Below are 19,342 nucleotides of genomic sequence, written 5' to 3' on the forward strand. Positions count from 1 at the left end.
GGGGGGCTCACTCTGGTGGATCAAAGCAAGTTCGATATAACGCAGTAAGATTTTTTTGGCTCCCGAGGACAGCATTATATCGGGGTAGAGGTGTACTTGTATTGTGACTGCAATGAAAACACATTCTCTCTTTTACCCTTTACATAGTGTAGACCAGGCCTTAGAAGCTACCACTGTAAATCAATCTAAGTTATGTTAGTTAAGTTACGTAAGCAAAGTAACTTAAGTCAACATATCTTAGATCGACTTACAGTGGTGTTCACACTATGCTATGTCGACGGGAGACACTCTCCCGGCAACATAGCTTCCGCCTCTCTTTGAGGTGGATTACAGATGTTGATGGGAGAGTGCTCTCCCATCAATTTAGCATGTCTTCACCAGCCTGGAGCACCCTCTTACACCCCAAACTCCCCATCCCCACCCCAGAACCCGCACTCCCAGCCAGAGCCCTCACCGCCACCCCACATCCCCGCCCCAGCCCAGAGCCCCCTCCTGCATCCTGAACTCATTTCTGACCCCACCCCAGAGTCCACACCTCAACCCCAATTTTGTGAGCATTCATGGTCCACTCTACAATTTCTATTCCCAGATGTGGCCCTCGGGCCAAAAAGTTTGCCCACTCCTGCTCTAGATTCTTGAAACCTGAATTCTATAGGATGGTTAAAAATATGGAAATGTTAGCACATTATTAAAGTCCAATACTCATGTTTCTACAAAATATCATAATTTTTTTCCCTATTAAATTCTACAGGATTTTTTTTTCCATAAGAGGCAGTAGACCTTTAAAAATTCAACTGTGGATCTTTTTGCCAGGTCACTGAATATGTCACCTTTGCACTATACCCAGCTCGTGGAGTCTGGACCATCTGCAACATCCTTGGCATGAGATTACTTTATCTGTTAATTATATTTTTAAAAAATCTGCTTCCCATCAGAATTAGAACAAACTCACTTTGTTCTTATATTTGTATCTTTTTCTTAAACTCAGATATTACTGACAGTCTAAATTAGCTGGATGAATTTGAGAAGTTCTTTTACTGCATTACCTTTTGTTAGGTTCTAGATTTTCCACTATACAGTGGGTTTGCTTTGTAGTTATTGTGATCGTCTGCGTTCCATTAGATGTTCCATTTACAGTTGATAAAACCACATAGTCTGAAAAGTTAAAAGAAACAGAAATGTTCCCTTTAATAAAAGGAATACAATTCCTCTATATTTTTCATTCCTCTTTTTTCTTGTCTGATTTCCTCCTTTGTGTGAATTTCCCATGTTATCGTCTTATAGGTCATAATGGTATCCCATATGAACTATTCTTTGTTTATAACCTGAGCCTATTAAAAAAGATGGTTACTCACCTTCTTGTAATTATTGTTCTTCAAGACGTGTTGTTCACGTCCATTCCAATTAGGTTCGTGCGCACTGTGTGCACGGTCGTCGTAAACTTTTACCCTTAGCAGCTCCCATCGGGTTGACCAGGGAGCCCCCTGGAATGGCACACTGTTGGTGCTCAATATATGACCCTGCCAACCCAACCCCACTTTGGTTCCTTCTTGCCGGCTACTCTGACAGTGGAGAAGGAGGGTGGGTATTGGAATGAAGGTGAACAACACATCTCGAAGAACAACAGTTACAAGAAGGTGAGTAACCATCTTTTCTTCTTCGAGTGATTGTTCACATTGATTCTAATTAGGTGACTCCCAAGCTCTCCCACAGAGGTGGGGTCTGAGTTAAAGAGTCACTGACTGGAGCACTGCTATACCGAGAGCTGCATCGTCTATAGCATGCTGTGTGATGGCATAGTGGGTGGCAAAGGGATGCACCAAGGACCAGGTCACCGCTCTGCAGATTTCTTGGATGGGCACCTGGGCCAGGAAAGCGGTGGAAGAGGCCTGGGCTCTTCTCAAGTTATAGCCGGGGCTGGGGCCTTGGTGAGGTCATAGCAGGTACGGATACAGTCCGTAATCCAGGAAGAGATGTGCTGTGAGGAGACCGGAAGTCCCTTCATCCAGTCCGCCACTACTACAAACAGCTGGTTTGACTTTCTGAAAGGCTTTGTGCGCTCAATGTAGAACACTAGCGCCCTCCGCACATCTAATGAGTGAAGCCTCTGCTCCTGTGCATTGGCATATGGCTTAGGGTAGAAAACAGGTAGAAAAATGTCTGGCTGAGGTGGAATTGGGATACAACCTTGGGCAGGAAAGCTGGGTGCGGCCTGAGCTGTACCTTATCCTTGTGGAAGACCGTGTGTGGGGGGGTCGGAGATTAGTGCTTTTAGTTCTGACACCCTCCTGGCCGATGTGATGGCAACCAGAAAGGCTACCTTCCACGAGAGATACAAAAGGGAACAACATGTAGTGAGCAGCTCGATTGGGGCTCCCATCAGCCTAGCTAGGACCAGATTGAGGTCCCAAGTTGGTACCGGTGGGCAAGACTGAGGGTATAGCCATTCCATGCCCTTAAGGAAACGGCCCACCAGAGGATTGGCAAAGACTGAACACCCTAACTCTCCAGGGTGGAATGCTGAGATGGCCACGAAGTGCACCCTGATGAATGATCCAGCCAGACCTAACTGCTTTAGGTGTAGTAGATAGTCCAGGATGAATGGTATAGATGCCTGAAGTGGAGATACTCGACTGCGATTACACCAGCACGAGAACCGTTTCCATTTGGCCAGGTAGGTGGCCCTGGTGGAAGGTTTCCTGCTATCAAGGAGTACCTCCCTCACCGATTCTGTGCACTGGAGCGCCCTTGTATTTAATCATGAAGCTTCTAGGCCGTGAGATGGAGGGACTGGAGGTCTGGGTGAAGCAGTCGGCCATGGTCCTGTGTAATCAGATCGGGAAGGAGCAGCAGGGCTATGGGGGTGCTCACTGACAGCTCCAGAAGTGTGTGTACCAATGTTAGCGTGGCCACGCTGGAGCGAGCAGAATTACCTTTGCCTTGTCCCTGTGGATATTGAGGAGAACCTTGTGGACAAGTGGTATCAGAGGAAAGGCATACAGTAGATGGTTCCCCCAGTGCCTTATGAACGCATCCAAGACTGATCCCGGGCTGTGTTTTTGGAAGGAGCAAAATGCTGGACACTTTCCGTTGCTCCTGGTGGCACCTTTGGAAGATGAAGTGGATGATGTCCGTCCGGATGGACCACTCATGACTGCAGAACAACCTGCTGAGGTGGTCCGCAAGCTTGTTGCGTGCACCCAAGAGATAGGACACCTCCAGGTTAATGGAGAGGGCTATACAAAACTCCCACAGATGGAGAGCCTCCTGACAGAAAGGGGAGGAGCAGGCTCCACCCTGCTTGTTTATGTAAAACATGGCGGTGGTGTTGTCGGTCAGCCCGCCACGCACTGACCTTGCAATATGATATGGAAGGTCTGGCAGGCTGGTCTCACCGTGCTGAGTTCCTTCATATTGATGTAGAGCAGGATCTCGGCCTGCGATCACATGCCCTGAGTCTGTAGGTCTCCTAGGTGCGCCCCTCAACCAAGGTCTGACATGTTCGTTACTAAGGTCATGGATGGTTGAGGGGTAGTGAATAGGACTCCTTCGCAGACCATGCGAGGGTCCAACCACCATGCTAGCGTGTCTAGGACTTGTGACGGTACTGTTACTACTGAGTCTAGACTGTCTCAACCCAGGTGATAACCTGAAGTGAGCCACGCCTGGCATGCCTCATGACATAGCTGTGTGTCCCAAGAGGCTGAGGCATGTCGTCGCGGTGGTGGAGGCGTATTGTCTGAGCATCTGAATGATGTGTGACTGTGTTTGGAATCTGGGCTCGGGCAGGATGGTTCTTGCCTGAACACGGTCTAGCACTGCCTCAATGAATTCTATTTGGAGGTGGAGGGGAGGGGGTGACAATGTCGATTTGTCTCTGGAAGGTCTGTCTGAATAACTGGACCTGGACTGGACTCCACCTGCTCCCTGGAGCGCCCTCGCAGAAGCCAGTCGTCTAAGTAGGGGTACACTTGCACCTGTCTCTTTCGAAAAAAAGCGGCGACCACTGACATACACTTGGTGAACACCCGGGGGGCTGTTGATAACCCGAATGGGAGCATCGTGAACTGATAATGTATGTGGTTGACAATGAACCTCAGGAAATGTCTTTGGGCCAGCCAAATGGCTATATTAAAGTATGCATCTTTCATGTCGAGGGCAGCGTACCAGTCCCCCGGATCCAGAGAAGGAATAATTGTGCTCAGGGAGACTATGCAGAACTTCAACTTCACCATGAACTGATTGAGTCCTTGCAGGTCCAGGGTGGGTCTGAGACCCCCCCTTTGGCTTTGGAGATTAGGAAGTATCGGGAGTAGAATCCTTGTCTCTTAGCTCCTGGGGAACCTTCTCCACCACTCCCATGGCGAGGAGTGCCTGCACCTCCTGGATAAGTTGTTGCTCATGAGAGGGGTCCCTGAAGAGGGACAAGGAAGGGGGGTGGGAGGGAGGGGAGGAGCAGAATTGGAGAGAAAATCCCACTTCGACTGTATGAAGAACCCAGCGGTCCGACATTATTTGGGACCACGCATGGTAGAAGTGGGATAGACGGTTCAAAAAACGGGGGGAAGGATCCGTAATTGTGGCTGGTACACTGTCCTTGGGCATCTCTCCAAAACCCTTGCTTGGGTCCCAACAATGGATTGGTTGGGCCCTGCCCTTGGCCTGTGGGAGGGTTGGAAGGCCTATGCCTGGAATTCCTGCCCCTATGGTGGTATGTATCCTGCCTCGGGTGGGGTTGGTATTGCTTCTGCTGCTGCACTGGCTGAGGCTTGAAGGGCTTTCTCTGGGTAGCAGGTGTGTGCATCCTCAGAGATTTCATCATTGCCCTGGAATACTTAAGGCTGTAAAGTCTTGCATCTGTCTGGTCCGTAAACAGCCCTGCACCCTCAAAGGGAAGGTCCTGCTGGGTCTGCTGAACTTTCGGTGAGAGCCTGGACACTTGGAGCCAAACTGTTCTCCTCATGACCACCCCCGAGGTGATGGTATGTGCAGTGAAGTCGGTCGAGTTGAGCGAGGCCTGCAGAGATGTCCTGGGCAACTGCCTTCCCCTCCTCAACCAGAGCCGAGAACTCAGCTTTTGACTCAGTGGGGAGTAACTCCTTATATTTTGACATAGAGACCCAGGAGTTAAAATTATACCTGCTGAGGATAGCTTGCTGGTTAGCTAGTCTCAGCTGTAGGCCCCTGCAGCATAAACTTTCCTGCCAAAGAAGTCCATCCATTTGGCCTCTTTGGTCTTGGGAGCTGATGCCTGTTGTTCCTGACGCTCCTTCTCATTCACCATAGAGACTACCAGGAAGCAAGGGCATGGGTGGGAGAACAAGAATCCATAGCCCTTAGAGGGAACAAAATATTTTCTTTCCACAACCCTGGCGGTGGGTGGAATGGAGGCTGGAGTCTTCCATAGAGCATTATAATTGTTGCCAATAGTCTTAATTACTGGCAACGCCACTCTGGAAGGACCCTCCGGAGTAAGAATGTCCACCACCGGGTCCTCTGACTCAATGACTTCCTCCGCCTCCAGGCCTATATTATGGGCGATGCGGTGGAGTAGGTCCTCGTGGGCCCTGTGGTCAATGGGTGGAGGACCTGAAGCTGACGCCCCGGCCACCGTCTCATCAGGCGAAGACGAAGAGGAGGCCAGTGGTGACACAGGGTCGTCATGGACCACCATGTGCTCAGGTTGGTCCTGGGTAGCACTGGTGTCAAGTGGTGCAAGGTGGTCCAATGGGACCTAGGATGTGGGTGGATCTGGGGCCGTTTCCGTTGTGTCCTCTGTAGCATGTGGGGGTGGTCTGGATAATGCCGCCTCCGTAGTACGAGGGGTGGTTCTGTCTGCAGGTGACTATGCCTGGTGATGCCCCAATGTAACGGACCTAGAAACCCTGGAAGGGGTACCCTGGGCCTGATAGTAAGCCCAGGGGGTCCAGAAGGGCCCTTGTGCAGTAGGTGGCCACTGTGGTTGCCAGGACGAAGCCTCCCATGCTTGTCCGACCTACGCCTATTGCACCGTGAATAGTAGGAGCCAGTCTCAGAATCCGAGGATCCAGAGGGTGACAACCACGGCGGTACCGGGGATCCCTGCGCCGGCGGTCGGTGCCAAGAAGAGGAAGTCAGTGATGGGTGCTGCGATGACCGTGTAGATGATCGGCATTGGCTTTCCCCTGGCTTAGATTGGTGTTGGGGAATAGCTCCTGTGGTCCAGTGGCATATCATGGTGCTGGGCGATAGATGGTGATTGCAACCGGTGCCGAAGACCCCGAGCATTGCATTGCCTGCGTCTTACTATCTTGTACCGGTGCCGGGGGTGAAGTAGATTGGGAATGGTGCTGTGAACGGTGCCGGTCTGCTGAGGAAGAGGGCCTCATCATTGCCAGTATGCCTCTAGATGGCACTGTCTAGGCGGTGCCGGGGGTTTGTCTCTAACAGCAAGGGGCTGAGGCGCAATATTTCTATGAGCTCCCTTGCCGCCTCGAAAGTATCTGGGGTGGAGAGGGGTTCCAACTCCTCCACCAAGCAGTGCCCCGCTGGAGAGCTGCCGGGTGCTGGACTCAACAGTGCCGACAGAGTCGATGGCACAGGATCTTGCTGTTTGGAAGTTAAGTCCTTCCTCTGGGGCAGCAAATTCTTCCCGGATGGTCTCGCTCTCTGAGGAGAGCGCCCTCTGTTGGCCTTCTTATGGTACGTATGGGGCACTGGGGATGTTGACCAGTGCTGGGGTGCCGCACTGTGCTGGGGTGCCGGGGATCTTCGCTACCGAGGATCTCTAGCACCAGAGTCCTTCCTTGGTACCGGTTCGCGGACCGATGCTGGGGCGCTCCACACCGAGCTCAGGACTTGGCAGTCAGGTGCCGCTGTATGGAGTGTGGCTTCCATTAATAGTTGTCTGAAATGGAAGTCATGTTCCTTCCTAGTCCTGGGCTTGAAAGCCTTGCAGATCTTGCAGCGCTCAGACTGATGTGCCTCCCCTATACACCTCAACCATGAGTCGTGAGGGTCACTGTTGGGCATAGGTTTCTTGCATAGACCTCAAGATTTGAATACTTGGGCTTGAGGCATGCCCTGGAGCCCAAGGCAGGGTGAGGCTATTGTACTAAACAATAAACTAAACAATAAAACAAAAGAAAAGCTGTGAAGAACTAAGAATGGCTAAGGAAAGACTTGCAGACAAGCAAGCTAACACAGTTTCAATGCCGCCACGGATGGTAAAAAGAAACTGAAAGGGCGTTGGTAGGGTCATATATTGAGCACCATGAGGGTGCCACTCCAGGGGGCTCCCTGGCCGACCTGACGGGAGCTGCTAATGGAAAAAGTTTCCGATGACCGTGCATGCGGTGTGCACACACCTAATTGGAATCGACGTGAACGCTCACTTGAAGAAGAAACTATGTTTAATGATCCAGTGTAATGGGACCTGGGTAGGCTGAGCTTGCGGAGATCCTTTTCCCATCCCTCCAGTACATCCTTTCAAGTGAGACCCATGTCTCTATTTCTCTTTGTGGTGAGATCCCGTGATCCAATTACTGTCCACCTGGATCTCTAGGTTACAACTGTCTTGTTGCCAACAGTGCTAAGTGCTACTTAGCAGGCTCACCATCTGCAAGTTTCCCTCTGGGAGCCTGTGGTCAGCACACATTTGCTGTCAACACAGGAACAGCTTCTTCACAAATGTGATTTATTCTGCCCAAAAGTTACGCAGTGCTTAGAGAGCTGGATTAAATAATGAGACCTACGTGTATGTTCCCTTACTTAAGATTAACCTCTCTAGCCACTGCTCCCATGGGTCTGGGTTATTCCCCATCTCGGAGTTGGGAGAAACAGCCTACACTGCTTACAGGCTCAGCCTTCTCCCTCGATCTCTGACTCTCATACTATCTGCTTTTTTACTGACACACCCAGGCATAAGATGATCACCCGTCCTGAATTGGGCAGGACAATCCCAAAATGCAGAGTTCAAGTCCCGGTTCCAGGCTGATTGACTTTGGGGCAGCATTTATCCAAAATTCCCTGTGACACCGCTCCGCACCCGCCTGAGGCACAGGGGCGGCACCAGCCTTTTCCCACTTGAGAGGCCCTCCTTCTCAAGCTAATATATATATTAGCTTTTTATGTATATAATATATGCTTTTTATATATACAGCTCTACCCCGATATAACGCGACCCGATATAACATGAATTCGGATATAACGCAGTAAAGCAGCGCTCCAGGGGGGCGGGGCTGCACACTCCGGCGGATCAAAGCAAGTTCGATATAACGCTGTTTCACCTATAACGCAGTAATATCTTTTGGCTCCTGAGGACAGCGTTATATCAGGGTAGAAGTGTTATATATCTATATATATATATATTAACTTTAGAAGGAGGGCAGGCCTCTCACCTCTTTCCCAAACACCAGACTGCAGACTATTTTATACCACTATATGTGTTCCCCTTGAAAGAAAAGACTGAATTTGCCTCTAGTTATACAGATCTGTAAAATGAGCATGACTACGGGTCCACAGTAGACTTGTGAGTACATCAAGGCTAAGGGAGTCCTTCACTTAGCAATAATGACAATATGCAAGATCATCCATTAGACTAATGAAAGACATTGTTTTTTTTAATGGGAAGATGAACATGAATGCTAAGTTATCCTCACTATTTTTTACATCTAAAAACCTGACTTGGGTTACAGATTTCCAAAGGAAAAGATAGAACTATTGATGATCCTGTAAGTATCTATTCTGGGGTGTGATGCTTATTACTGCGAGTAGAAGCCCATCGACTTTATTGGTTAGTCGTAAGGCTTTGCTGGATCAGGTCCTTAGACTGTAAACTCCTGAAGAGAAGAAACATGTCTGTATTATTGCTGTAAAATGTTATGAACACCTACAATACTGTGCTATACATAAGTGTTAAATAATAATTAACTTGCTTTTCCCTTTTATTGTCAAACAGCTGAATTACCATTATTAGATCCTACCAGACTGTAGAGAATCCACTTACCTACAGTGCATCGAGGAGGCAGAAATAAATAATGGGAAGACACATTTTGTATAGGCCTGATTCTACATTGTCTTGCATCTTGTGTAGTCACTGACATCAGTACACAGTGAGTTTGCAGAAAGGACAGTTACCTGTTCCATAACTGGCGTTCTTCGAGATGTGTTGCTCAGGTGTATACCACTACAGGTGTGCGTGCTTGACACGTGCACCGGTATCGGAAGTTTTTCCCTTAGCAGTACCCGTAGTGGGGGAGCACCGCTGCGACCCCTGGAGTCGTGCCATAAACGGGGCTGAGTACTCACCCCACCCTCAGTTCCTTCTTGCCAGACAACTCCGACAGAGGGGAAGAAGGGTGGGACATGGAATACACCTGAGCAATCCATCTCGAAGAACGCCAGTTACGGAATAGGTAACTGTCCTTTCTTCTTCGAGTGATTGCTCATGTGTATTCCACCATAGGTGACTCCAAGCTATCCCTGATGGAGGCGGGTAGGAGTTTCAACTGTAAAAATTTTAGGGGTTACCCGGGTGGAGCACCGCCCTACCAAACCCGGCGTCATCCCTTGTCTGGAAGACGATTGCATAGTGCGATGAAAAAGTGTGGACAGAGGACCATGTAGCAGCCCTACAGATGTCCTGAATAGGGACAGGAGCCGCATAGGGCGCTGACGAGGCCTGAGCTCTCGGCGAATGCGCCTTTATAATAGGAGGCAGGGGAACCCCTGCCAGGTAGTAACAGGTGCGAATGCACGAAGTGATCCAGCAGGAGATCCGCTGGGTGGAGACTGGTCGCTCCCTCATGCGCTCGGCTGAAGCAATAAAAAGCTGGGGGGACCTCCTAAATGGCCTGGTTCTGTCTAAGTAAAAAGCCAGCGCTCTGCGCACATCTAACATGTGCAGGCGGCGTTTCTCATTGGAGGAATGGGGCTTAGGACAGAGGATCGGGAGGAAAATATCCTGATCCATATGGAAAGCCGAGACTACCTTCGGCAAGAAGGCAGGGTGAGGGCGGAGCTGAACCTTGTCCTTATGAAAGACCGTATATGGTGGTTCAGAGGTCAGGGCCCTGAGCTTGGAGACCCGGCGGGCTGAGGTGATAGCCACTAAGAACACTACCTTCCACGACAGGTGGGACCATGAACATGTGGTTAACGGCTCAAAGGGAGGCCCTGTGAGGCGGGAGAGTACCAGGTTTAGATCCCAGAGCGGGACCAGGGGTCTGGCGTACGGGAATGCCTGATCTAACCCTTTCAGAAACCGGGTTGTCATGTGATGTGAAAACACAGACAGGCCCTGCACCGGGGGTTGGAAAGCCGAAATGGCTGCCAGGTGCACCCTGATGGAGGAGGGCGCCAGGCCTTGGGTCCGAAGGGACAGGAGGTAATCAAGGACAAGCTGGATAGGCGCGGAAGAGGGAGAGGAACCTCTATCCCTCGCCCACATAGAGAACCTATACCACTTAGCCAGGTAGGTTCGCCACATGGAGGGTTTCCTACTTTCCAGCAGGACCCTTCTCACATCCTCAGAACACCTCACCTCCTCCTCATTTAACCATGAAGCAGCCACGCTGTCAGATGGAGCACAGCTAGGTTGGGATGGAGGAGGCTACCTTCCTCCTGGGAGAGGTGGTCTGGGCGTAGCGGCAACCTGCGAGGGGGGGCCGCCAAGAGTTACAGCAGGGACCCATACCAATGCTGACGGGCCCAATCCGGGGCTATGAGGATCATCCTCGCCCCGTCTGACTTCACCTTTTGTAGGACCCTGTCTATTAATGGGAAGGGCAGGAAGGCGTACAACAAGGGCCCCGACCATGGGTGCAGGAACGCATCTGATATGGTTCCGTCGCCCTCTCCCGCTCTGGAGCAGAATCAAGGACACTGCCAATTCTGGGCGGTGGTGAATAGGTCTACCTGGGGAGCACCCCACTGTAGGAAGATCCACCTGGCCACCTGCTTGTGCAGGGACCGCTCGTGTTGCTGGGAGAATACCCTGCTCAGGCGGTCTGTGAGCGTGTTGCTCTTGCCGGGCAGGTAAAAAGCCCGCAGGAGTATATTGTGGGTTATACAAAACTCCCACAGGAGCTGGGCTTCCTGGCATAAGGCCCAGGAAGGCATGTCCCTCTGTTTGTTGACGTAATACATGGCGGTCATGTTGTCCGTGAGGACTCTGATCACCTTCCCTTGAATGTGCTGGCGAAATGCCATGCACGCCAGGCATATGGCCCTGAGCTCCCTGACATTTATGTGCAGGGTTAGTTCCTGTGATGACCACATACGCTGGGTCCTGAAATCCCCCACGTAGGCTCCCCAGCTCAGGTCCGAGGCATCCAACACTAGATCTAGTGAGGGAGGGGGCTCTCGGAAGGGGATACCCCGGAGCATGTTGCTTGGGAGGGACCACTATTGGAGGTCGGCCACCAGTCTGGGCGGCACTGTGACAACCTTGTCCAGGCTGTCCCTGGCCTGGGAGTACCGAGAGGCCAGCCAAAGCTGGAGGGGCCTCATCCGGAGCCTGGCATGTCGCACCACATAGGTGCATGCTCCCATATGGCCTAGGATTTGAAGGCACACCCGTGCCATGGTTACTGGAAAGGCCGTGACGGAGGCGATAAGAGCTTTGAGCGTCTCGAACCTGTCCCGTGGGAAGGAGGCTGTGGCCACCCAGGAATCTAACAGTGCCCCTATAAAGCTTATGTGCTGAACCGGAATTAATGTGGATTTCTCCTCGTTTACCAGTAGGCCTAGAGCTGCGCAGGTGTCTAGCAGGAAGCTCACCTGCTGCTGCACCAGAGCGCGAGACCGGTCCTTGAGCAGCCAGTCGTCGAGGTAGGGGAAGATCTGCAGCCCTTTCCTCCTTAGGTGAGCTGCCACCACCGCCATACACTTTGTAAATACCCTGGGGGCAGTAGAAAGGCCAAAGGGGAGGACCATAAATTGGAAGTGGTCCTGACCCACCAGGAAACGGAGGAAGCGCCTGCGACCCTCGAAAATGTGGATGTGAAAGTACGCATCCTGGAGGTCCAGCGATGTAAACCAATCCCCCTGGTCTAGGGATGGCATAATAGAGGCCAGGGACACCATGCGGAATTTGCAACGCACCAGAAACCGGTTGAGATTCCGCAGGTCGAGAATGGGCCGAAGCCCATCTCTCGCCTTGGGGATGAGGAAATACCTGGAGTAAAAACCCCTGCCCTGGTATTCTCGAGGTACCCTTTCCACCGCTCCCAGAGTGAAGAGGCGCTCTACCTCTTGCCAGAGGAGGAGGGCATGCTCCGGGGCCCCATCCGGCTGCCCAGATGGGGGACAGTTGGGAGGGGTTGAAAGAAACTGCAACCTGTATTCTTGGGAGATGGTGCTGAGGACCCATTGGTCCGACATTATATGGGACCACTGCACTCAGAAGTCCGATAAACGGTTTAGAAAAGGCAACTTTATTAACTGGGTGGGGAGTACACTGGCAACAGGCCCAGTGACCCCCCTCAACGAGTCAAAAATGCCGTTTTCCCTGCCGCTTGGCCTTTGAGGGCCCAGGCCTTGGGGCCGAGCGGGATTGGCGCTCGGACCGACGCCTTTGATCTCTCTGCCGCTTACATGGGGGTTCATATCTGCCCCTAGCTTGTGGAGCAGAGGGTTGAGGCCTGGGCTTGTCCTTGGCAGGCGGGACGTACAGGCCTAGCGTCTGTAGGGTGATGCGGGTGTCCTTCATCCTGTGCAGACGGGTGTCTGTCTGGTCCGCAAAAAAGGCCTTGCCATCAAACAGCAGGTCCTGCATTATGGACTGGGATTCAGACGACAGCCCCGAAAGCGAGAGCCACGACGCCCGTCGCATAGAAACAGCGGTAGCCATTGAACGAGCGGCTGTCTGCTATGTCCGAAGCTGCCTGGAGAGCCGCTTTGGCGGTGGTCGCACCTTCCTCAATCAGCGCCCGGAACTCCTTCGCATCCTTGTCAGGAATGAGGGGCTCAAATTTGGGGAGGGATCCCCAAAGGTTAAACTCGTAACGGCTCAGAAGCGCCTGATGGTTGGCCATCCTGAGCAGGAAACTCACTGACGAATAAACCTTTTCCCCCAAAGGTATCAAGTCTATGAGCATCTTTGTCCTTTGGCGTGGGAGCTCGCGGTGGTGGACCGACTCAACCACTAGGGAGTTTGGAGCTGGGTGGGTGTAAAGATACTCGAGACCCCTCGCGGGGACGAAGTACTTCCTCTCGGCCTTCTTGGAAATAGGCCCAAGAGAGGCCGGGGTCTGCCAAAGGCCAGTAGTGATGTTGGCAACTCCCTGATGGAAAGGGAGCACCACACGCCTTGGTATCGAGGAGGCGAGGACATTGAAAAGGGTATCGGAGGGCTCCTCCATCTCCTTGGCCTGGAGATCGAGGTTGGTTGCCACCCTCCGAAGCAGCTCTTGGTGCGCTCTAAAGTCCTCTTGGGAAGAGGGAGGCGGTACTGCAACCGAATCACCCTGCGCCGAAGAGGTGGACGGCGCGGCGCCTTCGGCAGCCAATGGCATCATGGGCTCCACGTCCGGGTTTGGTGCCGGAGTTGGTGCCGGGGGTTCGGCACCTACAACCTGATCACGGTGCCGGGAAGGTGACGCGGGTCGGCACTGAGAGGCACCCGTCATGGAGTGAGGACCTGGTTGCACAGGTGCCTGAGGCCACGGTGCCCACTGGCACCATTGTCCTTGCCAGGGCACAGCCTGGAGCAGAGGTGTATCAGGCACCGGCAGGGCAGACTGGTCCTGCGGTGCGGTGCGGCCCTGGGAGAGACGGCTGCGCGCCGATGCCGAGGTCCGGGAGGAGTGCACGATGCTGTCAGAATGGCTGGAGCGGTCTCGATCATGATGGCTCCTGCCCCAGGACTTCGACCTAGAGGAGGTCGAGATATATATGTCCAAGGAGCTGTCCCTGGTGTCCTTGCGGCGCCGTGGTGCCGGGGACTCTCGGGACACGCCGCGAGCATGGCCTCTGTGACGGCAGATGCTTGAGCAGGAGCGTCAGTGCTGATGGCGTCGCGACCTGTTCCTCTCGGACTCGCTGGAAGAGGAACGGCGCTGTCTCTTGCCACCTCCTGCTTGAGACCGGAGGAGTGGGATCCGCTCCAGGAAGAGTCCGGACGCGGAGTCAATGCGCGTCGAGGGGCTCTGATCGGCACCTTGACCCGGGAAGGTGCCTCGGCCTCCAACACCTCCAAGGAGTGCTGATGGGCGCCCAAGGGCGGCTTCCCACGGGACCAGGGGCCAGACTGCAGTGGCGCTTCCGGCACTGGAAGCGTCAGTATATCACGTGCGGCCTGAGCTGCCTCTGGCGTCGAAGGCATTCCTATCTCAGGTGAGGCTCGCGTGGACGGGACTGGACTACTCTGCTCAGCGCGAGTCGGAGGTCTCTGTCCCTGTGGGGATTGGGGGCTGCCCAATTCGGAACGGCGCACTGGAGGCGCTTCTCCACGTACCGACGATGCGGAGCCCAGCGCGGGGTCAGCTTGACGCACCGGTGCTGGGGCCAATGCCGACTCCATTAAAAGAGGTCGGAGTCGGATCTCACGCTCCTTCTTCATCCGCGGCGTGAAGGAGCGGCAGATCTTGCTCTTCTCACTAACGTGAGACTCGCCCAGACAGCAAAGACACTGATTGTGTGGATCGCTTCTGGGCATGGAATTGCGACAGGAGTCGCATGACTTGAAGCCTGGGCCACGGGGCATGCCCCGAGCCAGGCACTCGCGAAAAAAAGTTCAGTAAGGGAAGAGATCAGTGAAACTGGATACCACTAAGCTAGAAACACTGCAGCCACGCTAAGTTGGAGCAAGTTCCGACTACCTTCACTGGCGGCAAGAAGGAACTGAGGGTGGGGGGAGCATGCAGCCCCCTTTATGGCGCGATATGTCGGCGCCACTCCAGGGGTCGCAGCGGTGCTCCCCCACTACGGATACTGCTAAGGGAAAAACTTCTGTTACCGGTGCACATGGCGAGCACGCACACCTATAATGGAATACACATGAGCAGTCACTCGAAGAAGAACTCCACAGTTCTGATTTGATAGCATTTTACACCAACCTTCTGCAATTGTCAATAGTTACACAAGATGCTAGGCAGTGAAGAGTCAGGCTCCCTTTATCTAAATGATACTTTCATCTGTGGACACAAAACAACAACAAACATTTAACCAAAGTAAAAATGAGCATACAGTGTTATATATTGAAGTAGTAGATGATAACTGAAATTAAACTTACAGGTAACGGTGTCATTTTCCGGTTTTGTCCAGTTCAGTACGACAAAGCTTGGACAACCCTCGACTGTCACCACAGTGAGGTTGGAAGGAGGATTTCGTGGAGGGCTAGTAACATTTTCCGTGTTGCTGATCGTCTTTTCTTGGAAGTATTTGAGAGTTCTCGTAATAGAACATGGCTCGCTGTCATTTTTTGGTATGTACTTGACATGAGGGCCTAGGAGAAAAGCATCACCCAGTTAGTGCTAGGTAGGACAGCAGAATGCAGCTACAAGGCAAAACTTATTTAAGTGCATGAAGTAGGAAATCCTGCCTGACAAATCATGTCCAAAATCTCACACAGATGCCATTCTGTGATGGTCACATCTACACTTTGTGTGTGCATTGTACTCTGAGTATGTTTTAACTATTATTTTCCCATTTTTTTGTAACTTATCTTCTCTAATGCCTACATGTGAGAGACAGAATAATAAATATCCCAACACCAACATGTTGGTGTGATTTTTGTACACCTGGAGCCTGTGCTCATTTCACTCATCTCTCATTCGCACGAGTGATGATGGCAGTGGGCACTCAAAATTGCAGGGACAGCGTTACATAGGAGTCAACAGGGTGAAGGCACAGCTAAATATTCTGAGCAAGTGAATTAGTTTCTATCACAAAGTGGGACAAGGATGGACTTTGATTATCTATTTTTACAATGTCTAGAAGAATGAAGCCCTACTGCAACAATGATTTGTCAAGAATAAATCTTGCCACACCCACCTAACTTCCTTCTCTGACAGGGTTACTGCTCTCATGGATGGTGGGGGAAGAAGGGAAGCTGTAGACATGATACATCTTGATTTTAGTCAGGCTTTTGACACAATCCCACATGACATTCTCATAAGAAAACTAGGGATATGTGGTCTAGATGAAAAACCTGGTTGAAAAACCATATTCAAAGAGTAGCTAATAATGGTTTATCATCAAACTGGGAGGTTGTCTCTAGTGGAGTCCTACGGGGCCTATCCTGGGTTCTGTACTATTCAATATTTTCATCAATAATTTGGATAAGGGAGTGGAAAGTATGCTTATAAAATTTGTGAATGACACCAAGCTGGGAGGGGTTGCAGGGACTTTGGAGGAAAGGATTAGAATTCAAAACAACCTCGACAAATTGGAGAATTGCCCTGAACTCACCAAGAGGAAATTCAATACAGACAACTGCAAAGTACTGCACTTAGGAAAGAAAGATCAAATGAACAACTACAAAATGGGGACTAACTAGCTAGGCAGTAATACTGCCAAAAAGGATCTGAGGGTTATAATGGATCACAAATTGAATATGAGTCAACAATGTGATGCAGCTCTGAAAAAGGCTAATACCATTTTGGGGTATATTAACGGAAGTGTCATATGTAAGATATGAGAGGTAATGGTCTTGTTCTAGTTGGATCTGGTGATGCTTCAGCTGGAGTACTGTGTCCGGTTCTGGGCACCACTTTTTAAGTATGGACAAATTGAAGCCCAGAAGAGAAATGATAAAAGTTTAAGAAAACCTGACCTATGAGGAAAGTTAGAACTGGGCATGTTTAGTGTTGAGAAAAGAAGACCGAGGAGAGAGCTGATAAGAGTTTTCAAATATGGCAAAGGATGTTACAAAGAAGACAGTGATCAATTGTTCTTCATATCCACTGAAGGCAGAAGTAGCAGCAACTGGCTTAATCTGTAACAAGGGAGATTTAGGTTAGACATTAGGAAAAACTTTCTTACTATGAGGTTAGTTAAGCAGTGATATAAGTTACCAAGGGAATTTATGGAATTTCCAATTTTGGAGGTTTTTAAGTACAGGTGGGACAAACATTTGTCAAGGATGGTAGGTTTACTTGGTCCTGCCTCAGTGTACTGGGTTGGATTTGATGACCTCTCAAGGTCCCTTCCAGCCCTATATTTTTATGTCCTATGATCCTGTTTGCAGCTTCCAGCTGCTACTATAATACATAACAATCATGGTCTCGTTTCCACAAAAAGGGTAACAAGTTTAATGCAGGGCCTTGCACTCAGTATCTGCCTGATCCTGCCATTTCTGAAGTCAAGTGGAAATTTCTATTGATTTCAATGGTGCAAGATCAAGCCCTGAAACCATCCTTAAAAGGCAAGAGTTTTGCATTCTGTAGTGACATTATAAAAGATTAGTGAAGGTGATAAAGAGTGTATTAGCCTTAAAATGGAAACCTTTATTAGGTTAGCGAGATACGAGTATTAATATGGCTTTAATTGCACATGCAACAGTTTCTATGCATAGATTGGAAAGAGGCAGGATTAGTCTGGGAGAGTAAATTCTTCCTCTGAGGAGATGGGAGCTATTACTGTAATTCTGCACTCCCATGCTTCAGGTTTGTTTTCAACACTCGATAGTGCCTCTCTATTTGAAAGAAAATGCACAATTGGTTTAAAAGACAATTATTACAGTGACTGACGTATTTTCTTCCCAGCAGAGTTTTTATGATCGGGCACACCAGCAGCAGTGGGGATTATCTGTAAGAATGGGTTTGCCCTGTAATACTTGGTAGGGTGAGTAAACCATAGAGTAAAGCTTGCATTGAGGCACAGTGGTAATAAATAGTAAAAGCCTGTATGGGTGGGCTTGCAAGGCATATTAGGATATTCCATTATGATTTCAATAGAATGTGAACAGCATGCATTAGCACAATTGCTGGCAAGTGGTTTCTGGCAGATTTGTTTCCTGTCCTCCAGTCAAAAATGATTAGGTAGCCTACACTGAAGTCCTTTCATCTGCCACCAAAATGTAACTGGAAAAAAAAAAGCATTTAAAGTTTGGAAGCAGGAACTAAACAGGGTATTGTGATGGGTTATGTACCACACACTGGTATGGATAAGTGTTAACTGGAGCTAGAGAGCTCAATTAAGGTACTTTGCTCCATCTGGAGGGTAGGTCAGTCCCAGTTACTAGAACCCTGTGTGGATACAAATTTATACCCGTGGATACGGATATAAATCAGTATTTGCGGAACCGCGGGGCTCTTCCGGAAACTGCAGCGGAACAGAATGTGGGGTTGCTGCTCTCAGGAGCCAGTGCCCTGCACTGACAGCTCTAGCACGGCCGTACCACTCCCAGCCACCAGGCTCACCGGCAGCTGTCCCTGGTCATGCTCTTGTGTTCAAGCGGTGCACACGCCCCCAGACAGGAGATGCAGACAGCTGTGTGGAAGGGATGGGGACAGGGCTGGGGCAGGGCTATGGGTGGTACAATCATGCTGGGAGAGCCCTGCGATTCAGTGGATACCGATTTATATCCGCAGACATAAATTTGTATCCGCGCAGGGCTCTTCCAATTACTGATGTGGGAGGAGTTGGGGGCTAGTATAAAGCAAGGGTAGGCAATCTTTCAGAAGTGGTGTGCCGAGTCTTCATTTATTCACTTTAATTTAAGGTTTCGCGTGCCAGTGATACATGTTAATGTTTTTTAGAAGGTCTCCCTCTATAGGTCTGGGGGTGCAAGTGTGGAGGTGCAGGGCAGAAGGCTGGGGATTGGGGGGACTCGAGGTCTGGGCAGAGAGCTGGAGTGTGTGTGGAGGTGCAGGGCAGAAGGCTGGGTGTGTGGGGTGGTTCAGGGCAGAGGGCTGGGGGTGTGGGGTGGTTCAGGGCAGAGGGCTGGGGGTGTGTGGAGGTGCAGGGCAGAAGGCTGTGTGTGTGTGGGGGGTTCAGGGGTACAGGGCAGAAGGCTGGGGTGCTCGGCTCATGGGGGTGCTCCCAGCCCCCTGCTATGAGCCGCTCAGGGCAGGGGCTGGGAATGATATGCCCTGTTCCACCCCCTTCCCCAAGGCCCATCCCTACCTCTCTCTGCCTCCTCTATGGAGCAGGGAGCCCGCTGCCACTCGGCTCCGCTCCACTCCCCCTCCTCCTCGCAAGGGCCATCACTGGCAGGGAGAGGGAGGGGGAGGAGGAGGGGCCGGAACGCACCATGCTGGGGGAAGAAGCGGGGGAGGGGGGGAGCTTGGCAGGACCAAGCTTCTGCCTCCTTCCCCTGCAGGAGAGCTGTGAGCGGGGGGCTGAGTAGGGCGGGGGGCTGGAACTCCCCCCCCCACTGCTCTCCCCGGCAGAGGCAGGAGCTTGGTCCTGCGCCAGC

General features: G+C 51.2%; 1 protein-coding gene across 1 annotated transcript in view; it reads right to left on the reverse strand.

Moving 5' to 3' along the window:
* ABI3BP (ABI family member 3 binding protein) overlaps positions 1 to 19,342 on the reverse strand; it is a 286,567-nt gene that overhangs the window by 30,949 nt on the left and 236,276 nt on the right. The window contains exons 48-49 of the mRNA XM_034767801.1: positions 15,215 to 15,427; positions 1,047 to 1,155 (exon numbers count right to left, since the gene is read on the reverse strand). Coding sequence (XP_034623692.1) covers positions 1,047 to 1,155; positions 15,215 to 15,427 — 322 coding nt within the window. The remainder of the gene's footprint in view (positions 1 to 1,046; positions 1,156 to 15,214; positions 15,428 to 19,342) is intronic.

This window comes from Trachemys scripta, chromosome 1 (genome assembly GCF_013100865.1).
Source record: "Trachemys scripta elegans isolate TJP31775 chromosome 1, CAS_Tse_1.0, whole genome shotgun sequence".
NCBI lineage: Eukaryota > Metazoa > Chordata > Testudines > Emydidae > Trachemys > Trachemys scripta.